We start from the raw sequence: 24,380 nt of genomic DNA on the forward strand, positions 1-24,380 counted from the left end.
ACGTACAGTATAACTACCTTGCGCCCAGCTGTGAAGAACCCCAGTACCCACATTTCAATGTGAAATACTATCACCAGGGGCAGGGTAATTCGTTATACGAAACACACACGGTGCTACTGTCGTCGCCACCCCCCATCCCTGTTTAAATCGATTCTGGGAAACAAGTCGTACCCGATTACAATAGAGGATTTCAACCCAGTGTCACCGGCGCTCCGCAGCACTTACTCCGACCTTCCACATAAAACTCCACCGATTCAGCTCTTGGAACATTTATTACTCCTTAAAAATATACGAACGATTACTAAAGCTCCCGGGATACGTTGCACTATTGTACAACAGTAGATACATTTTACAGCTCTAGATGTACCTGAGGTTGATCATATCCTGTGCATTAGGCATGTAAAGTTATCCTTTAAATACACTACATGAGGTACGTAGGAATAATATGAATATTACAACCCGTGCTAGACAAATCATCGTCGAAACAGAACGATCCTCAGCCCATATTTTAACATTAACCGGTGCTAGAAATATATTAAAAGAGTGGTTGTGCCTTCTATCACGGCGCGGAGTCCTTGCACGCCGTTACATAAAGTTCTATCACGGCGCGGTGTTGAGTGAAGCGGCGGTGGCTGCCCCAGACCCGGTTCACTGGCTCGGCGGCACCGTGGCGTTCAGTCTCGGCCCCGTGAGCTGGGCCTGCTCGGCGGTCTGCGGGCTGCTCCCCGGCGGCGTCAGCACCCCAGTCTGGCCGCCGCCGCCGCCGCCGCCGCCGCCCCAGCTCTGGGTCTGGCTCTGGCTCTGGCTCTGGCCGCCGGGCACGGTGATCTGCAGCGCCCGGTTGTCGGGGGGCGGGGAGCCGGTCGCGGGGCTGCTGTCGGCTTCGGCCGGCAGCTTCACCGGCTTCCAGATGAGGCTGTAATAGACGGCCAAGATGATGGCGGCCAGCGAGACGGAGAGCACGTAAGCCAGCACCGTGGCCAGCCTCACCCACTTCTTGTCGCTCTTCGCCGCCATCTTCGCCTTGTCGCCCGTGAAGGTGGCCGGCTTGCCTTTATCCCCGCCGGGTTTGAAGTCCTTGTCCCTCATCGCTGCCTCCTCCTTTGTTGTTGTCGTCGGGTGGAAACTAGCGTGTGATGCGGGCGCTCCGGTCCGCCCGGAGCATGACAGAGCCGAGGGCTGATGCTCCTCTTCCAGGCACCGGCTGCAAACCCCGGGGCTCTGTCCGCTGCCTCAGCTCTCCCTTCTCATTGTCGCCAACTGGAGCGTCTCTTTGTAACAAGGAGGGGAGGGGAGGAATCTCTGAAGGAGGCAGTGGGCGTGGACAAGTCGTAAGCTGGAGCGTGTGGGCAGAGGGAACTGCCTCTCCCCCGCCCCTGTGTGCACCGTTACAGCGGTCAAAGACCTTGTTTCAGACAGTTTTGGTTTTACGGGCTACGCACGTCAAGATGCGCACACAGCCGTACGATAACGGCGTGTGCCGAGGGGCCGTTGTCCTCAGGACAAGTCCGGAGCTCTTAAAGACTCTGCCCTGGTACCTTAGATGAGCCGTTGTGAGAAAGTTGAGTTCAGGATATGGCCTTCTCTGAAGAGGGGGCTAAATTTAAAGTAACAGCTCGGGGCCTTTAGACAATCCCTGAAAAATCACGGATTTTTCTCCTGGTTACTGCATTTCCAGTATCCTGGACGCATGGTTTTAACATCATAAAATGCTGGAAACAGCCGTTGAGCCACAACAATGCGAGCTGCAACAATTCATGTTTGTTGTATTTGTTGAGCAAACACGAGGAAATCTGCAGGTGCTGGAAATTCAAGCAACACACACAAAATGCTGGCGGAACACAGCAGGCCAGGCAGCATCTATAGGGAGAAGCACTGTCGACGTTTCAGGCCGAGACCCTTCGAAGGGTCTGGGCCCAAAACGTCCACAGTGCTTCTCTTTATAGATGTTTTTCTGTGAGTTGTATTTGTTGATGTCTCAGGCTAAGCTAGTCCAGTTGTCCTGAGGGGGCCCTACGTTGGTCTGGTCAAATACCAATGTTGTGACCCAGCTGCCTGCATGATAAGCAAGCCTGGGCAGTACGATATGAAGAGGAAGGTGTTGCCCCTGTAACAGGCTCCCCTTCTCCACGCAGCTGACAAACCCAAAGGAACGGCGAAGACCGATGCAGTTCAGTGTCTCAGGATTTGCCAGCTAGTCAGCGTTAAAGTCGACATAGGCATGCGTTAGGGACACCAGCTCCGGACTTTGCTCGGGGCTTATTCTCGAAACCTTCCCCATGAGTGGGCATAGCCGCAAGGCAGTGGAGGTTTGAGATCAAAGTGTTGCTTCTCCTGGATGGGATGCCAGAAGATACTGGTTTTAAGGAGCCCCTTCTCCTGTCAGTAAATTGGTTCCATTGCGAGAAGGCCAGGATCTGGACTTGGTTATCAGAGGCTCTTTGAGACACTCGCCATTGGGGTATTTAAAGGGCAGTGGGAGCGTGGTCCCAGTATCTCCCGCGGCTGTAACAACCTCAAGCTCCCTCAACTGGACCATTTCAGGAAAATGGCAGTCTTGTCAATTCAGCATAAAGGGATGGAGAACAGGACAACGTTGTAATGACAGACATGAGAACAAAAATTTCAGAAGTTATTTGATTATTGATCTTTTTATTTTTCTCGAAATGATTTGTGTAATGCCCCATTTGTCTGTGGGAAGTTCAGAAAAGGAATGTTCTATAGTATAGGAACTCTCTAACTCACTTAAGGAATACTTTACAAGAATTATTTGGCTGAATGCCATTCATACAATATCCAGGCAAACCTGAGCACTTGTCTAGCACCTCATCCACTGCCCCAGACGTTCAGTCCCTCTGCTGCTTGAGCACAACGATTACAATATGTACCACCACAAGCTGCACCTCGCCAGCTCCTTGTTCACAAAGTCGTAGCATCGAGTTGGCAACTGCAGCATGTGAACGTAGAACAATATCACACTGGAATACGCCATTTGGCCCAAAAAGTATTCCTGAATGTGATGCCAAATTTAACCAAATCCCATCATACTGTACACGATCCATATCCTTCCATTTCCTCCGTATTCATGTGTCTGTCAAAGAGCTTCTTAAAGTTTCCACCACTACCCCTGGCAGAGAGCCCCAGACACCAACCACGTATCGATCTCCATCACTACCCCTGGCAGAGAACCCCAGACACCAACCACGTATCAATCTCCATCACTACCCCTGACAGAGAGCCCCAGACACCAACCACGTATCGATCTCCATCACTACCCCTGGCAGAGAACCCCAGACACCAACCACGTATCGATCTCCATCACTACCCCTGGCAGAGAACCCCAGACACCAACCACGTATCGATCTCCATCACTACCCCTGGCAGAGAACCCCAGACACCAACCACGTATCGATCTCCATCACTACCCCTGGCAGAGAACCCCAGACACCAACCACGTATCGATCTCCATCACTACCCCTGGCAGAGAACCCCAGACACCAACCACGTATCGATCTCCATCACTACCCCTGGCACAGAACCCCAGACACCAACCACGTATCGATCTCCATCACTACCCCTGGCAGAGAACCCCAGACACCAACCACATATCGATGTCCATCACTACCCCTGGCAGAGAACCCCAGACACCAACCACGTATCAATCTCCATCACTACCCCTGGCAGAGAACCCCAGACACCAACCACGTATCGATCTCCATCACTACCCCTGGCAGAGAACCCCAGACACCAACCACATATCGATCTCCATCACTACCCCTGGCAGAGAACCCCAGACACCAACCACGTATCAATCTCCATCACTACCCCTGGCAGAGAACCCCAGACACCAGCCACGTATCGATCTCCATCACTACCCCTGGCAGAGAACCCCAGACACCAACCACGTATCGATCTCCATCACTACCCCTGGCAGAGAGCCCCAGACACCAACCACGTATCGATCTCCATCACTACCCCTGACAGAGAGCCCCAGATACCAACCACGTATCGATCTCCATCACTACCCCTGGCAGAGAGCCCCAGACACCAACCACGTATCGATCTCCATCACTACCCCTGGCAGAGAACCCCAGACACCAACCACGTATCGATCTCCATCACTACCCCTGGCAGAGAACCCCAGACACCAACCACGTATCGATCTCCATCACTACCCCTGGCAGAGAACCCCAGACACCAACCACGTATCGATCTCCATCACTACCCCTGGCAGAGAGCCCCAGACACCAACCACGTATCGATCTCCATCACTACCCCTGACAGAGAACCCCAGACACCAACCACGTATCGATCTCCATCACTACCCCTGGCAGAGAACCCCAGACACCAACCACGTATCGATCTCCATCACTACCCCTGGCAGAGAGCCCCAGACACCAACCACGTATCGATCTCCATCACTACCCCTGGCAGAGAACCCCAGACACCAACCACGTATCGATCTCCATCACTACCCCTGACAGAGAGCCCCCGACACCAACCACGTATCGATCTCCATCACTACCCCTGGCAGAGAACCCCAGACACCAACCACGTATCGATCTCCATCACTACCCCTGGCAGAGAACCCCAGACACCAACCACGTATCGATCTCCATCACTACCCCTGGCAGAAAGCCCCAGACACCAAACACGTATCAATCTCCATCACTACCCCTGACAGAGAGCCCCAGACACCAACCACGTATCGATCTCCATCACTACCCCTGGCAGAGAACCCCAGACACCAACCACGTATCGATCTCCATCACTACCCCTGGCAGAGAACCCCAGACACCAACCACGTATCGATCTCCATCACTACCCCTGGCAGAGAACCCCAGACACCAACCACGTATCGATCTCCATCACTACCCCTGGCAGAGAACCCCAGACACCAACCACGTATCGATCTCCATCACTACCCCTGGCAGAGAACCCCAGACACCAACCACGTATCGATCTCCATCACTACCCCTGGCAGAGAACCCCAGACACCAGCCACGTATCGATCTCCATCACTACCCCTGGCAGAGAACCCCAGACACCAGCCACGTATCGATCTCCATCACTACCCCTGGCAGAGAACCCCAGACACCAACCACGTATCGATCTCCATCACTACCCCTGGCAGAGAGCCCCAGACACCAACCACGTATCGATCTCCATCACTACCCCTGGCAGAGAACCCCAGACACCAACCACGTATCGATCTCCATCACTACCCCTGGCAGAGAACCCCAGACACCAACCACGTATCGATCTCCATCACTACCCCTGGCAGAGAGCCCCAGACACCAACCACGTATCGATCTCCATCACTACCCCTGGCAGAGAGCCCCAGACACCAACCACGTATCGATCTCCATCACTACCCCTGGCAGAGAACCCCAGACACCAACCACGTATCGATCTCCATCACTACCCCTGGCAGAGAACCCCAGACACCAACCACGTATTGATCTCCATCACTACCCCTGGCAGAGAACCCCAGACACCAACCACGTATCGATCTCCATCACTACCCCTGGCAGAGAGCCCCAGACACCAACCACGTATCGATCTCCATCACCACCCCTGGCAGAGAACCCCAGACACCAACCACGTATCGATCTCCATCACTACCCCTGGCAGAGAACCCCAGACACCAACCACGTATCGATCTCCATCACTACCCCTGGCAGAGAGCCCCAGACACCAACCACGTATCGATCTCCATCACTACCCCTGGCAGAGAGCCCCAGACACCAACCACGTATTGATCTCCATCACTACCCCTGGCAGAGAACCCCAGACACCAGCCACGTATCGATCTCCATCACTACCCCTGGCAGAGAACCCCAGACACCAACCACGTATCGATCTCCATCACTACCCCTGGCAGAGAGCCCCAGACACCAACCACGTATCGATCTCCATCACTACCCCTGGCAGAGAGCCCCAGACACCAACCACGTATCGATCTCCATCACTACCCCTGGCAGAGAACCCCAGACACCAACCACGTATCGATCTCCATCACTACCCCTGGCAGAGAACCCCAGACACCAACCACGTATCGATCTCCATCACTACCCCGGCAGAGAACCCCAGACACCAACCACGTATTGATCTCCATCACTACCCCGGCAGAGAGCCCCAGACACCAACCACGTATCGATCTCCATCACTACCCCGGCAGAGAACCCCAGACACCAACCACGTATTGATCTCCATCACTACCCCTGGCAGAGAACCCCAGACACCAACCACGTATTGATCTCCATCACTACCCCTGGCAGAGAGCCCCAGACACCAACCACGTATCGATCTCCATCACTACCCCTGGCAGAGAACCCCAGACACCAACCACGTATCGATCTCCATCACTACCCCTGGCAGAGAACCCCAGACACCAACCACGTATCAATCTCCATCACTACCCCTGACAGAGAGCCCCAGACACCAACCACGTATCGATCTCCATCACTACCCCTGGCAGAGAACCCCAGACACCAACCACGTATCGATCTCCATCACTACCCCTGGCAGAGAGCCCCAGACACCAACCACGTATCGATCTCCATCACTACCCCTGGCAGAGAACCCCAGACACCAACCACGTATCGACCTCCATCACTAACCCTGGCAGAGAACCCCAGACACCAGCCACGTATCGATCTCCATCACTACCCCTGGCAGAGAACCCCAGACACCAGCCACGTATCGATCTCCATCACTACCCCTGGCAGAGAACCCCAGACACCAACCACGTATCGATCTCCATCACTACCCCTGGCAGAGAACCCCAGACACCAACCACGTATCGATCTCCATCACTACCCCTGGCAGAGAGCCCCAGACACCAACCACGTATCGATCTCCATCACAACCCCTGGCAGAGAGCCCCAGACACCAACCACGTATTGATCTCCATCACTACCCCTGGCAGAGAACCCCAGACACCAGCCACGTATCGATCTCCATCACTACCACTGGCAGAGAACCCCAGACACCAACCACGTATCGATCTCCATCACTACCCCTGGCAGAGAGCCCCAGACACCAACCACGTATCGATCTCCATCACTACCCCTGGCAGAGAGCCCCAGACACCAACCACGTATCGATCTCCATCACTACCCCTGGCAGAGAACCCCAGACACCAACCACGTATCGATCTCCATCACTACCCCTGGCAGAGAACCCCAGACACCAACCACGTATCGATCTCCATCACTACCCCGGCAGAGAACCCCAGACACCAACCACGTATTGATCTCCATCACTACCCCGGCAGAGAGCCCCAGACACCAACCACGTATCGATCTCCATCACTACCCCGGCAGAGAACCCCAGACACCAACCACGTATTGATCTCCATCACTACCCCTGGCAGAGAACCCCAGACACCAGCCACGTATCGATCTCCATCACTACCCCTGGCAGAGAACCCCAGACACCAACCACGTATCGATCTCCATCACTACCCCTGGCAGAGAACCCCAGACACCAACCACGTATCGATCTCCATCACTACCCCTGGCAGAGAACCCCAGACACCAACCACGTATCGATCTCCATCACTACCCCTGGCAGAGAACCCCAGACACCAACCACGTATCGATCTCCATCACTACCCCTGGCAGAGAACCCCAGACACCAGCCACGTATCGATCTCCATCACTACCCCTGGCAGAGAACCCCAGACACCAGCCACGTATCGATCTCCATCACTACCCCTGGCAGAGAACCCCAGACACCAACCACGTATCGATCTCCATCACTACCCCTGGCAGAGAACCCCAGACACCAACCACGTATCGATCTCCATCACTACCCCTGGCAGAGAACCCCAGACACCAACCACGTATTGATCTCCATCACTACCCCTGGCAGAGAGCCCCAGACACCAACCACGTATCGATCTCCATCACTACCCCTGGCAGAGAGCCCCAGACACCAACCACGTATCGATCTCCATCACTACCCCTGGCAGAGAACCCCAGACACCAACCACGTATCGATCTCCATCACTACCCCTGGCAGAGAGCCCCAGACACCAACCACGTATTGATCTCCATCAATACCCCTGGCAGAGAACCCCAGACACCAACCACGTATCGATCTCCATCACTACCCCGGCAGAGAACCCCAGACACCAACCACGTATTGATCTCCATCACTACCCCGGCAGAGAGCCCCAGACACCAACCACGTATTGATCTCCATCACTACCCCGGCAGAGAACCCCAGACACCAACCACGTATTGATCTCCATCACTACCCCTGGCAGAGAGCCCCAGACACCAGCCACGTATCGATCTCCATCACTACCCCTGGCAGAGAGCCCCAGACAACAACCACGTATCGATCTCCATCACTACCCCTGGCAGAGAGCCCCAGACACCAACCACGTATCGATCTCCATCACTACCCCTGGCAGAGAACCCCAGACACCAACCACGTATCGATCTCCATCACTACCCCTGGCAGAGAACCCCAGACACCAACCACGTATCGATCTCCATCACTACCCCTGGCAGAGAGCCCCAGACACCAACCACGTATCGATCTCCATCACTACCCCTGGCAGAGAGCCCCAGACACCAACCACGTATTGATCTCCATCACTACCCCTGGCAGAGAACCCCAGACACCAGCCACGTATCGATCTCCATCACTACCACTGGCAGAGAACCCCAGACACCAACCACGTATCGATCTCCATCACTACCCCTGGCAGAGAGCCCCAGACACCAACCACGTATCGATCTCCATCACTACCCCTGGCAGAGAGCCCCAGACACCAACCACGTATCGATCTCCATCACTACCCCTGGCAGAGAACCCCAGACACCAACCACGTATCGATCTCCATCACTACCCCTGGCAGAGAACCCCAGACACCAACCACGTATCGATCTCCATCACTACCCCGGCAGAGAACCCCAGACACCAACCACGTATTGATCTCCATCACTACCCCGGCAGAGAGCCCCAGACACCAACCACGTATCGATCTCCATCACTACCCCGGCAGAGAACCCCAGACACCAACCACGTATTGATCTCCATCACTACCCCTGGCAGAGAACCCCAGACACCAGCCACGTATCGATCTCCATCACTACCCCTGGCAGAGAACCCCAGACACCAACCACGTATCGATCTCCATCACTACCCCTGGCAGAGAACCCCAGACACCAACCACGTATTGATCTCCATCACTACCCCGGCAGAGAACCCCAGACACCAACCACGTATTGATCTCCATCACTACCCCGGCAGAGAGCCCCAGACACCAACCACGTATCGATCTCCATCACTACCCCGGCAGAGAACCCCAGACACCAACCACGTATTGATCTCCATCACTACCCCTGGCAGAGAACCCCAGACACCAGCCACGTATCGATCTCCATCACTACCCCTGGCAGAGAACCCCAGACACCAACCACGTATCGATCTCCATCACTACCCCTGGCAGAGAACCCCAGACACCAACCACGTATCGATCTCCATCACTACCCCTGGCAGAGAGCCCCAGACACCAACCACGTATCGATCTCCATCACTACCCCTGGCAGAGAACCCCAGACACCAACCACGTATCGATCTCCATCACTACCCCTGGCAGAGAACCCCAGACACCAACCACGTATCAATCTCCATCACTACCCCTGACAGAGAGCCCCAGACACCAACCACGTATCGATCTCCATCACTACCCCTGGCAGAGAACCCCAGACACCAACCACGTATCGATCTCCATCACTACCCCTGGCAGAGAACCCCAGACACCAACCACGTATCGATCTCCATCACTACCCCTGGCAGAGAACCCCAGACACCAACCACGTATCGATCTCCATCACTACCCCTGGCAGAGAGCCCCAGACACCAACCACGTATCGATCTCCATCACTACCCCTGGCAAAGAACCCCAGACACCAACCACGTATCGATCTCCATCACTACCCCTGGCAGAGAACCCCAGACACCAACCACGTATCGATCTCCATCACTACCCCTGGCAGAGAACCCCAGACACCAACCACGTATCGATCTCCATCACTACCCCTGGCAGAGAACCCCAGACACCAACCATGTATCGATCTCCATCACTACCCCTGGCAGAGAACCCCAGACACCAACCACGTATCGATCTCCATCACTAACCCTGGCAGAGAACCCCAGACACCAGCCACGTATCGATCTCCATCACTACCCCTGGCAGAGAACCCCAGACACCCGCCACGTATCGATCTCCATCACTACCACTGGCAGAGAACCCCAGACACCAACCACGTATCGATCTCCATCACTACCCCTGGCAGAGAGCCCCAGACACCAACCACGTATCGATCTCCATCACTACCCCTGGCAGAGAACCCCAGACACCAACCACGTATCGATCTCCATCACTACCCCTGGCAGAGAACCCCAGACACCAACCACGTATTGATCTCCATCACTACCCCTGGCAGAGAGCCCCAGACACCAACCACGTATCGATCTCCATCACTACCCCTGGCAGAGAGCCCCAGACACCAACCACGTATCGATCTCCATCACTACCCCGGCAGAAAACCCCAGACACCAACCACGTATCGATCTCCATCACTACCCCTGGCAGAGAACCCCAGACACCAACCACGTATCGATCTCCATCACTACCCCTGGCAGAGAGCCCCAGACACCAACCACGTATTGATCTCCATCACTACCCCTGGCAGAGAACCCCAGACACCAACCACGTATTGATCTCCATCACTACCCCTGGCAGAGAGCCCCAGACACCAGCCACGTATCGATCTCCATCACTACCCCTGGCAGAGAGCCCCAGACACCAACCACGTATCGATCTCCATCACTATCCCTGGCAGAGAACCCCAGACACCAACCACGTATCGATCTCCATCACTACCCCTGGCAGAGAGCCCCAGACACCAACCACGTATTGATCTCCATCACTACCCCTGGCAGAGAGCCCCAGACACCAACCACGTATTGATCTCCATCACTACCCCCGGCAGAGAACCCCAGACACCAACCACGTATCGATCTCCATCACTACCCTTGGCAGAGAGCCCCAGACACCAACCACGTATCGATCTCCATCACTACCCCTGGCAGAAAGCCCCAGACACCAACCACGTATCGATCTCCATCACTATCCCTGGCAGAGAGCCCCAGACACCAACCACGTATCGATCTCCATCACTGCCCCTGGCAGAGAGCCCCAGACACCAACCACGTATCGATCTCCATCACTACCCCGGCAGAGAACCCCAGACACCAACCACGTATCGATCTCCATCACTACCCCTGGCAGAGAACCCCAGACACCAACCACGTATCGATCTCCATCACTACCCCTGGCAGAGAACCCCAGACACCAACCACGTATCGATCTCCATCACTACCCCTGGCAGAGAGCCCCAGACACCAACCACATATCGATCTCCATCACTACCCCTGGCAGAGAACCCCAGACACCAACCACGTATCGATCTCCATCACTACCCCTGGCAGAGAACCCCAGACACCAACCACGTATTGATCTCCATCACTACCCCTGGCAGAGAACCCCAGACACCAGCCACGTATCGATCTCCATCACTACCCCTGGCAGAGAGCCCCAGACACCAACCACGTATCGATCTCCATCACTACCCCGGCAGAGAACCCCAGACACCAACCACGTATTGATCTCCATCACTACCCCTGGCAGAGAACCCCAGACACCAACCACGTATCGATCTCCATCACTACCCCGGCAGAGAACCCCAGACACCAACCACGTATTGATCTCCATCACTACCCCGGCAGAGAACCCCAGACACCAACCACGTATCGATCTCCATCACTACCCCTGGCAGAGAACCCCAGACACCAACCACGTATCGATCTCCATCACTACCCCTGGCAGAGAGCCCCAGACACCAACCACGTATCGATCTCCATCACTACCCCTGGCAGAGAACCCCAGACACCAACCACGTATCGATCTCCATCACTACCCCTGGCAGAGAACCTCAGACACCAACCACGTATTGATCTCCATCACTACCCCGGCAGAGAACCCGAGACACCAACCACGTATTGATCTCCATCACTACCCCGGCAGAGAACCCCAGACACCAACCACGTATCGATCTCCATCACTACCCCTGGCAGAGAACCCCAGACACCAACCACGTATTGATCTCCATCACTACCCCTGGCAGAGAGCCCCAGACACCAACCACATATCGATCTCCATCACTACCCCTGGCAGAGAACCCCAGACACCAACCACGTATCAATCTCCATCACTACCCCTGACAGAGAGCCCCAGACACCAACCACGTATCGATCTCCATCACTACCCCTGGCAGAGAGCCCCAGACACCAACCACGTATCGATCTCCATCACTACCCCGGCAGAGAACCCCAGACACCAACCAAGTATCGATCTCCATCACTACCCCTGGCAAAGAACCCCAGACACCAACCACGTATTGATCTCCATCACTACCCCTGGCAGAGAACCCCAGACACCAACCACGTATCGATCTCCATCACTACCCCTGGCAGAGAACCCCAGACACCAACCACGTATCGATCTCCATCACTACCCCTGGCAGAGAGCCCCAGACACCAACCACGTATCGATCTCCATCACTACCCCTGACAGAGAACCCCAGACACCAACCACGTATCGATCTCCATCACTACCCCTGGCAGAGAACCCCAGACACCAACCACGTATCGATCTCCATCACTACCCCTGGCAGAGAGCCCCAGACACCAACCACGTATCGATCTCCATCACTACCCCTGGCAAAGAACCCCAGACACCAACCACGTATCGATCTCCATCACTACCCCTGGCAGAGAGCCCCAGACACCAACCACGTATCGATCTCCATCACTACCCCTGGCAAAGAACCCCAGACACCAACCACGTATCGATCTCCATCACTACCCCTGGCAGAGAACCCCAGACACCAACCACGTATTGATCTCCATCAATACCCCTGGCAGAGAGCCCCAGACACCAACCACGTATCGATCTCCATCACTACCCCTGGCAGAGAACCCCAGACACCAACCACGTATCGATCTCCATCACTACCCCTGGCAGAGAACCCCAGACACCAACCACGTATCAATCTCCATCACTACCCCTGACAGAGAGCCCCAGACACCAACCACGTATCGATCTCCATCACTACCCCTGGCAGAGAAACCCAGACACCAACCACGTATCGATCTCCATCACTACCCCTGGCAGAGAACCCCAGACACCAACCACGTATCGATCTCCATCACTACCCCTGGCAGAAAGCCCCAGACACCAAACACGTATCAATCTCCATCACTACCCCTGACAGAGAGCCCCAGACACCAACCACGTATCGATCTCCATCACTACCCCTGGCAGAGAACCCCAGACACCAACCACGTATCGATCTCCATCACTACCCCTGGCAGAGAACCCCAGACACCAACCACGTATCGATCTCCATCACTACCCCTGGCAGAGAACCCCAGACACCAACCACGTATCGATCTCCATCACTACCCCTGGCAGAGAACCCCAGACACCAACCACGTATCGATCTCCATCACTACCCCTGGCAGAGAACCCCAGACACCAACCACGTATCGATCTCCATCACTACCCCTGGCAGAGAACCCCAGACACCAGCCACGTATCGATCTCCATCACTACCCCTGGCAGAGAACCCCAGACACCAGCCACGTATCGATCTCCATCACTACCCCTGGCAGAGAACCCCAGACACCAACCACGTATCGATCTCCATCACTACCCCTGGCAGAGAGCCCCAGACACCAACCACGTATCGATCTCCATCACTACCCCTGGCAGAGAACCCCAGACACCAACCACGTATCGATCTCCATCACTACCCCTGGCAGAGAACCCCAGACACCAACCACGTATCGATCTCCATCACTACCCCTGGCAGAGAGCCCCAGACACCAACCACGTATCGATCTCCATCACTACCCCTGGCAGAGAGCCCCAGACACCAACCACGTATCGATCTCCATCACTACCCCTGGCAGAGAACCCCAGACACCAACCACGTATCGATCTCCATCACTACCCCTGGCAGAGAACCCCAGACACCAACCACGTATTGATCTCCATCACTACCCCTGGCAGAGAACCCCAGACACCAACCACGTATCGATCTCCATCACTACCCCTGGCAGAGAGCCCCAGACACCAACCACGTATCGATCTCCATCACTACCCCTGGCAGAGAACCCCAGACACCAACCACGTATCGATCTCCATCACTACCCCTGGCAGAGAACCCCAGACACCAACCACGTATCGATCTCCATCACTACCCCTGGCAGAGAGCCCCAGACACCAACCACGTATCGATCTCCATCACTACCCCTGGCAGAGAGCCCCAGACACCAACCACGTATTGATCTCCATCACTACCCCTGGCAGAGAACCCCAGACACCAGCCACGTATCGATCTCCATCACTACCCCTGGCAGAGAACCCCAGACACCAACCACGTATCGATCTCCATCACTACCCCTGGCAGAGAGCCCCAGACACCAACCACGTATCGATCTCCATCACTACCCCTGGCAGAGAGCCCCAGACACCAACCACGTATCGATCTCCATCACTACCCCTGGCAGAGAACCCCAGACACCAACCACGTATCGATCTCCATCACTACCCCTGGCAGAGAACCCCAGACACCAACCACGTATCGATCTCCATCACTACCCCGGCAGAGAACCCCAGACACCAACCACGTATCGATCTCCATCACTACCCCGGCAGAGAGCCCCAGACACCAACCACGTATCGATCTCCATCACTACCCCGGCAGAGAACCCCAGACACCAACCACGTATTGATCTCCATCACTACCCCTGGCAGAGAACCCCAGACACCAACCACGTATTGATCTCCATCACTACCCCTGGCAGAGAGCCCCAGACACCAACCACGTATCGATCTCCATCACTACCCCTGGCAGAGAACCCCAGACACCAACCACGTATCGATCTCCATCACTACCCCTGGCAGAGAACCCCAGACACCAACCACGTATCAATCTCCATCACTACCCCTGACAGAGAGCCCCAGACACCAACCACGTATCGATCTCCATCACTACCCCTGGCAGAGAACCCCAGACACCAACCACGTATCGATCTCCATCACTACCCCTGGCAGAGAACCCCAGACACCAACCACGTATCGATCTCCATCACTACCCCTGGCAGAGAACCCCAGACACCAACCACGTATCGATCTCCATCACTACCCCTGGCAGAGAGCCCCAGACACCAACCACGTATCGATCTCCATCACTACCCCTGGCAAAGAACCCCAGACACCAACCACGTATCGATCTCCATCACTACCCCTGGCAGAGAACCCCAGACACCAACCACGTATCGATCTCCATCACTACCCCTGGCAGAGAACCCCAGACACCAACCACGTATCGATCTCCATCACTACCCCGGCAGAGAACCCCAGACACCAACCACGTATTGATCTCCATCACTACCCCTGGCAGAGAACCCCAGACACCAACCACGTATTGATCTCCATCACTACCCCTGGCAGAGAGCCCCAGACACCAACCACGTATCGATCTCCATCACTACCCCTGGCAGAGAACCCCAGACACCAACCACGTATCGATCTCCATCACTACCCCTGGCAGAGAACCCCAGACACCAACCACGTATCAATCTCCATCACTACCCCTGACAGAGAGCCCCAGACACCAACCACGTATCGATCTCCATCACTACCCCTGGCAGAGAACCCCAGACACCAACCACGTATCGATCTCCATCACTACCCCTGGCAGAGAACCCCAGACACCAACCACGTATCGATCTCCATCACTACCCCTGGCAGAGAACCCCAGACACCAACCACGTATCGATCTCCATCACTACCCCTGGCAGAGAGCCCCAGACACCAACCACGTATCGATCTCCATCACTACCCCTGGCAAAGAACCCCAGACACCAACCACGTATCGATCTCCATCACTACCCCTGGCAGAGAACCCCAGACACCAACCACGTATCGATCTCCATCACTACCCCTGGCAGAGAACCCCAGACACCAACCACGTATCGATCTCCATCACTACCCCTGGCAGAGAACCCCAGACACCAACCATGTATCGATCTCCATCACTACCCCTGGCAGAGAACCCCAGACACCAACCACGTATCGACCTCCATCACTAACCCTGGCAGAGAACCCCAGACACCAGCCACGTATCGATCTCCATCACTACCCCTGGCAGAGAACCCCAGACACCAGCCACGTATCGATCTCCATCACTACCCCTGGCAGAGAACCCCAGACACCAACCACGTATCGATCTCCATCACTACCCCTGGCAGAGAACCCCAGACACCAACCACGTATCGATCTCCATCACTACCCCTGGCAGAGAGCCCCAGACACCAACCACGTATCGATCTCCATCACTACCCCTGGCAGAGAACCCCAGACACCAACCACGTATCGATCTCCATCACTACCCCTGGCAGAGAGCCCCAGACACCAACCACGTATTGATCTCCATCAATACCCCTGGCAGAGAACCCCAGACACCAACCACGTATCGATCTCCATCACTACCCCGGCAGAGAACCCCAGACACCAACCACGTATTGATCTCCATCACTACCCCTGGCAGAGAACCCCAGACACCAACCACGTATTGATCTCCATCACTACCCCTGGCAGAGAGCCCCAGACACCAGCCACGTATCGATCTCCATCACTACCCCTGGCAGAGAGCCCCAGACAACAACCACGTATCGATCTCCATCACTACCCCTGGCAGAGAGCCCCAGACACCAACCACGTATCGATCTCCATCACTACCCCTGGCAGAGAACCCCAGACACCAACCACGTATCGATCTCCATCACTACCCCTGGCCGAGAACCCCAGACACCAACCACGTATCGATCTCCATCACTACCCCTGGCAGAGAGCCCCAGACACCAACCACGTATCGATCTCCATCACTACCCCTGGCAGAGAGCCCCAGACACCAACCACGTATTGATCTCCATCACTACCCCTGGCAGAGAACCCCAGACACCAGCCACGTATCGATCTCCATCACTACCACTGGCAGAGAACCCCAGACACCAACCACGTATCGATCTCCATCACTACCCCTGGCAGAGAGCCCCAGACACCAACCACGTATCGATCTCCATCACTACCCCTGGCAGAGAACCCCAGACACCAACCACGTATCGATCTCCATCACTACCCCTGGCAGAGAACCCCAGACACCAACCACGTATCGATCTCCATCACTACCCCGGCAGAGAACCCCAGACACCAACCACGTATTGATCTCCATCACTACCCCGGCAGAGAGCCCCAGACACCAACCACGTATCGATCTCCATCACTACCCCGGCAGAGAACCCCAGACACCAACCACGTATTGATCTCCATCACTACCCCTGGCAGAGAACCCCAGACACCAGCCACGTATCGATCTCCATCACTACCCCTGGCAGAGAACCCCAGACACCAACCACGTATCGATCTCCATCACTACCCCTGGCAGAGAACCCCAGACACCAACCACGTATCGATCTCCATCACTACCCCTGGCAGAGAACCCCAGACACCAACCACGTATCGATCTCCATCACTACCCCTGGCAGAGAACCCCAGACACCAACCACGTATCGATCTCCATCACTACCCCTGGCAGAGAACCCCAGACACCAGCCACGTATCGATCTCCATCACTACCCCTGGCAGAGAACCCCAGACACCAGCCACGTATCGATCTCCATCACTACCCCTGGCAGAGAACCCCAGACACCAACCACGTATCGATCTCCATCACTACCCCTGGCAGAGAACCCCAGACACCAACCACGTATCGATCTCCATCACTACCCCTGGCAGAGAACCCCAGACACCAACCACGTATTGATCTCCATCACTACCCCTGGCAGAGAGCCCCAGACACCAACCACGTATCGATCTCCATCACTACCCCTGGCAGAGAGCCCCAGACACCAACCACGTATCGATCTCCATCACTACCCCTGGCAGAGAACCCCAGACACCAACCACGTATCGATCTCCATCACTACCCCTGGCAGAGAGCCCCAGACACCAACCACGTATGGATCTCCATCAATACCCCTGGCAGAGAACCCCAGACACCAACCACGTATCGATCTCCATCACTACCCCGGCAGAGAACCCCAGACACCAACCACGTATTGATCTCCATCACTACCCCGGCAGAGAGCCCCAGACACCAACCACGTATTGATCTCCATCACTACCCCGGCAGAGAACCCCAGACACCAACCACGTATTGATCTCCATCACTACCCCTGGCAGAGAGCCCCAGACACCAGCCACGTATCGATCTCCATCACTACCCCTGGCAGAGAGCCCCAGACAACAACCACGTATCGATCTCCATCACTACCCCTGGCAGAGAGCCCCAGACACCAACCACGTATCGATCTCCATCACTACCCCTGGCAGAGAACCCCAGACACCAACCACGTATCGATCTCCATCACTACCCCTGGCAGAGAACCCCAGACACCAACCACGTATCGATCTCCATCACTACCCCTGGCAGAGAGCCCCAGACACCAACCACGTATCGATCTCCATCACTACCCCTGGCAGAGAGCCCCAGACACCAACCACGTATTGATCTCCATCACTACCCCTGGCAGAGAACCCCAGACACCAGCCACGTATCGATCTCCATCACTACCACTGGCAGAGAACCCCAGACACCAACCACGTATCGATCTCCATCACTACCCCTGGCAGAGTGCCCCAGACACCAACCACGTATCGATCTCCATCACTACCCCTGGCAGAGAGCCCCAGACACCAACCACGTATCGATCTCCATCACTACCCCTGGCAGAGAACCCCAGACACCAACCACGTATCGATCTCCATCACTACCCCTGGCAGAGAACCCCAGACACCAACCACGTATCGATCTCCATCACTACCCCGGCAGAGAACCCCAGACACCAACCACGTATTGATCTCCATCACTACCCCGGCAGAGAGCCCCAGACACCAACCACGTATCGATCTCCATCACTACCCCGGCAGAGAACCCCAGACACCAACCACGTATTGATCTCCATCACTACCCCTGGCAGAGAACCCCAGACACCAGCCACGTATCGATCTCCATCACTACCCCTGGCAGAGAACCCCAGACACCAACCACGTATCGATCTCCATCACTACCCCTGGCAGAGAACCCCAGACACCAACCACGTATTGATCTCCATCACTACCCCGGCAGAGAACCCCAGACACCAACCACGTATTGATCTCCATCACTACCCCGTCAGAGAGCCCCAGACACCAACCACGTATCGATCTCCATCACTACCCCGGCAGAGAACCCCAGACACCAACCACGTATTGATCTCCATCACTACCCCTGGCAGAGAACCCCAGACACCAGCCACGTATCGATCTCCATCACTACCCCTGGCAGAGAACCCCAGACACCAACCACGTATCGATCTCCATCACTACCCCTGGCAGAGAACCCCACACACCAACCACGTATCGATCTCCATCACTACCCCTGGCAGAGAGCCCCAGACACCAACCACGTATCGATCTCCATCACTACCCCTGGCAGAGAACCCCAGACACCAACCACGTATCGATCTCCATCACTACCCCTGGCAGAGAACCCCAGACACCAACCACGTATCAATCTCCATCACTAACCCTGGCAGAGAACCCCAGACACCAGCCACGTATCGATCTCCATCACTACCCCTGGCAGAGAACCCCAGACACCCGCCACGTATCGATCTCCATCACTACCCCTGGCAGAGAACCCCAGACACCAACCACGTATCGATCTCCATCACTACCCCTGGCAGAGAGCCCCAGACACCAACCACGTATCGATCTCCATCACTACCCCTGGCAGAGAACCCCAGACACCAACCACGTATCGATCTCCATCACTACCCCTGGCAGAGAACCCCAGACACCAACCACGTATTGATCTCCATCACTACCCCTGGCAGAGAGCCCCAGACACCAACCACGTATCGATCTCCATCACTACCCCTGGCAGAGAGCCCCAGACACCAACCACGTATCGATCTCCATCACTACCCCGGCAGAAAACCCCAGACACCAACCACGTATCGATCTCCATCACTACCCCTGGCAGAGAACCCCAGACACCAACCACGTATCGATCTCCATCACTACCCCTGGCAGAGAGCCCCAGACACCAACCACGTATTGATCTCCATCACTACCCCTGGCAGAGAACCCCAGACACCAACCACGTATTGATCTCCATCACTACCCCTGGCAGAGAGCCCCAGACACCAGCCACGTATCGATCTCCATCACTACCCCTGGCAGAGAGCCCCAGACACCAACCACGTATCGATCTCCATCACTATCCCTGGCAGAGAACCCCAGACACCAACCACGTATCGATCTCCATCACTACCCCTGGCAGAGAGCCCCAGGCACCAACCACGTATTGATCTCCATCACTACCCCTGGCAGAGAGCCCCAGACACCAACCACGTATTGATCTCCATCACTACCCCCGGCAGAGAACCCCAGACACCAACCACGTATCGATCTCCATCACTACCCTTGGCAGAGAGCCCCAGACACCAACCACGTATCGATCTCCATCACTACCCCTGGCAGAAAGCCCCAGACACCAACCACGTATCGATCTCCATCACTATCCCTGGCAGAGAGCCCCAGACACCAACCACGTATCGATCTCCATCACTGCCCCTGGCAGAGAGCCCCAGACACCAACCACGTATCGATCTCCATCACTACCCCGGCAGAGAACCCCAGACACCAACCACGTATCGATCTCCATCACTACCCCTGGCAGAGAACCCCAGACACCAACCACGTATCGATCTCCATCACTACCCCTGGCAGAGAACCCCAGACACCAACCACGTATCGATCTCCATCACTACCCCTGGCAGAGAGCCCCAGACACCAACCACATATCGATCTCCATCACTACCCCTGGCAGAGAACCCCAGACACCAACCACGTATCGATCTCCATCACTACCCCTGGCAGAGAACCCCAGACACCAACCACGTATTGATCTCCATCACTACCCCTGGCAGAGAACCCCAGACACCAGCCACGTATCGATCTCCATCACTACCCCTGGCAGAGAGCCCCAGACACCAACCACGTATCGATCTCCATCACTACCCCGGCAGAGAACCCCAGACACCAACCACGTATTGATCTCCATCACTACCCCTGGCAGAGAACCCCAGACACCAACCACGTATCGATCTCCATCACTACCCCGGCAGAGAACCCCAGACACCAACCACGTATTGATCTCCATCACTACCCCGGCAGAGAACCCCAGACACCAACCACGTATCGATCTCCATCACTACCCCTGGCAGAGAACCCCAGACACCAACCACGTATCGATCTCCATCACTACCCCTGGCAGAGAGCCCCAGACACCAACCACGTATCGATCTCCATCACTACCCCTGGCAGAGAACCCCAGACACCAACCACGTATCGATCTCCATCACTACCCCTGGCAGAGAACCTCAGACACCAACCACGTATTGATCTCCATCACTACCCCGGCAGAGAACCCCAGACACCAACCACGTATTGATCTCCATCACTACCCCGGCAGAGAACCCCAGACACCAACCACGTATTGATCTCCATCACTACCCCGGCAGAGAACCCCAGACACCAACCACGTATCGATCTCCATCACTACCCCTGGCAGAGAACCCCAGACACCAACCACGTATTGATCTCCATCACTACCCCTGGCAGAGAACCCCAGACACCAACCACGTATTGATCTCCATCACTACCCCGGCAGAGAACCCCAGACACCAACCACGTATCGATCTCCATCACTACCCCTGGCAGAGAACCCCAGACACCAACCACGTATTGATCTCCATCACTACCCCTGGCAGAGAGCCCCAGACACCAACCACATATCGATCTCCATCACTACCCCTGGCAGAGAACCCCAGACACCAACCACGTATCAATCTCCATCACTACCCCTGACAGAGAGCCCCAGACACCAACCACGTATCGATCTCCATCACTACCCCTGGCAGAGAGCCCCAGACACCAACCACGTATCGATCTCCATCACTACCCCGGCAGAGAACCCCAGACACCAACCACGTATCGATCTCCATCACTACCCCTGGCAAAGAACCCCAGACACCAACCACGTATTGATCTCCATCACTACCCCTGGCAGAGAACCCCAGACACCAACCACGTATCGATCTCCATCACTACCCCTGGCAGAGAACCCCAGACACCAACCACGTATCGATCTCCATCACTACCCCTGGCAGAGAGCCCCAGACACCAACCACGTATCGATCTCCATCACTACCCCTGGCAGAGAACCCCAGAATGTGGAATGGGCTGCCGGAGGAGGAAACGACTGGGTATTTTAAGAGACTCCTGGATGGGTACATGCTTAGAAAAATAGATGGCTATGGGCAAAGGCATAGCTTTGTGGGTCAAAGGGCCTGTATTGCGCTGTAGGTTTTCTATGTTTCTGATTTATTGATTTCTGTAGATACTTCCTGACCTGCTGAGTTCCTCCAGCAGTTTTGTGTGTCACTCTGGATTCTGACTGTCCATTCCTCTCGTAATTCTATCGGGTCACCTCTCATCCTCCAACAGTCGAGAGAGAACTACCCAAGTCCAGCCTCTCCTTCTAGCTCACAGCCTGTAGTCCAGGCAACATCCTGATAAACCTCTTCTGCACCCGCTCCAAAGCTTCCTTTCTTTCTATTAATGGGCAACCAGAACTGCACACAATTCTCCAAGTGCAGCCTAACCGAAGTTTTATACAGCTGCAACACTTGCTCTGCACTGGAACGTCACAAAGAGGGAACACAGAAAGAGGAAAATGAGATTCCCGCTTCCCTGGCTCAGGTTGGTCCACACTGACAATCAGCATGGCGGGGACTGGAACATTATAGTGGGACACGGAAAGAATTTCTAGAGGCTACAACAAGGCCAATGATGAGGTTGTTGTTGGGACAAGGCCAGTAATTATTACAATGGAATGCAAACAAAATGCTGGAGGAACTCTGCAGAATTCTGGCATCTTCCCCCTTCTCTTCCAGTCTTGAAGAAGGGTCTCAGCCAAAAACATTTCCATAGATGCTGCCTGGCCTGCTGAGTTCCTCCAGCATTTGTGTGTGTGTTGCTCTGGATTTCCAGCATCTGCAGAATTTGTGTGTGTGTTGCTCTGGATTTCCAGCATCTGCAGAATTTGTGTGTGTGTTGCTCTGGATTTCCAGCATCTGCAGAATTTGTGTGTGTGTTGTTCTGGATTTTCAGCATCTGCAGAATTTGTGTGTGTGTTGCTCTGGATTTCCAGCATCTGCAGAATTTGTGTGTGTGTTGCTCTGGATTTCCAGCATCTGCAGAATTTGTGTGTGTGTTGTTCTGGATTTCCAGCATCTGCAGAATTTGTGTGTGTGTTGTTCTGGATTTCCAGCATCTGCAGAATTTGTGTGTGTGTTGTTCTGGATTTTCAGCATCTGCAGAATTTGTGTATGTGTTGTTCTGGATTTCCAGCATCTGCAGAATTTGTGTATGTGTTGTTCTGGATTTCCAGCATCTGCAGAATTTGTGTATGTGTTGTTCTGGATTTCCAGCATCTGCAGAATTTGTGTGTGTGTTGTTCTGGATTTCCAGCATCTGCAGAATTTGTGTGTGTGTTGCTCTGGATTTCCAGCATCTGCAGAATTTGTGTGCGTGTTGTTCTGGATTTCCAGCATCTGCAGAATTTGTGTGTGTGTTGCTGTGGATTTCCAGCATCTGCAGAATTTGTGTGTGTGTTGCTCTGGATTTCCAGCATCTGCAGAATTTGTGTGTGTGTTGCTCTGGATTTCCAGCATCTGCAGAATTTGTGTGTGTGTTGTTCTGGATTTCCAGCATCTGCAGAATTTGTGTGTGTGTTGTTCTGGATTTCCAGCATCTGCAGAATTTGTGTGTGTGTTGTTCTGGATTTTCAGCATCTGCAGAATTTGTGTATGTGTTGTTCTGGATTTCCAGCATCTGCAGAATTTGTGTATGTGTTGTTCTGGATTTCCAGCATCTGCAGAATTTGTGTATGTGTTGTTCTGGATTTCCAGCATCTGCAGAATTTGTGTGTGTGTTGTTCTGGATTTCCAGCATCTGCAGAATTTGTGTGTGTGTTGCTCTGGATTTCCAGCATCTGCAGAATTTGTGTGCGTGTTGTTCTGGATTTCCAGCATCTGCAGAATTTGTGTGTGTG

General features: G+C 54.8%; 1 protein-coding gene across 1 annotated transcript; it reads right to left on the minus strand.

Annotated features, from left to right (window-relative positions):
- Positions 1–253: 253 nt before the first annotated feature.
- On the minus strand, positions 254–1,356 carry LOC132382332 (putative transmembrane protein INAFM2). Its single transcript, XM_059952464.1, has one exon. It carries the CDS (start codon positions 1,087–1,089, stop codon positions 649–651), a length of 441 nt encoding a protein of 146 aa, XP_059808447.1. The 5' UTR covers positions 1,090–1,356; the 3' UTR covers positions 254–648.
- Between the last annotated feature and the right edge of the window lie 23,024 nt (positions 1,357–24,380).

Source organism: Hypanus sabinus, chromosome 2 (genome assembly GCF_030144855.1).
Source record: "Hypanus sabinus isolate sHypSab1 chromosome 2, sHypSab1.hap1, whole genome shotgun sequence".
Lineage (NCBI taxonomy): Eukaryota > Metazoa > Chordata > Chondrichthyes > Myliobatiformes > Dasyatidae > Hypanus > Hypanus sabinus.

Bases quoted from the DNA above. Each gene is read 5' to 3' on its own strand.
- LOC132382332 (XM_059952464.1), bottom strand. From the start codon at position 1,089: ATGAGGGACAAGGACTTCAAACCCGGCGGGGATAAAGGCAAGCCGGCC.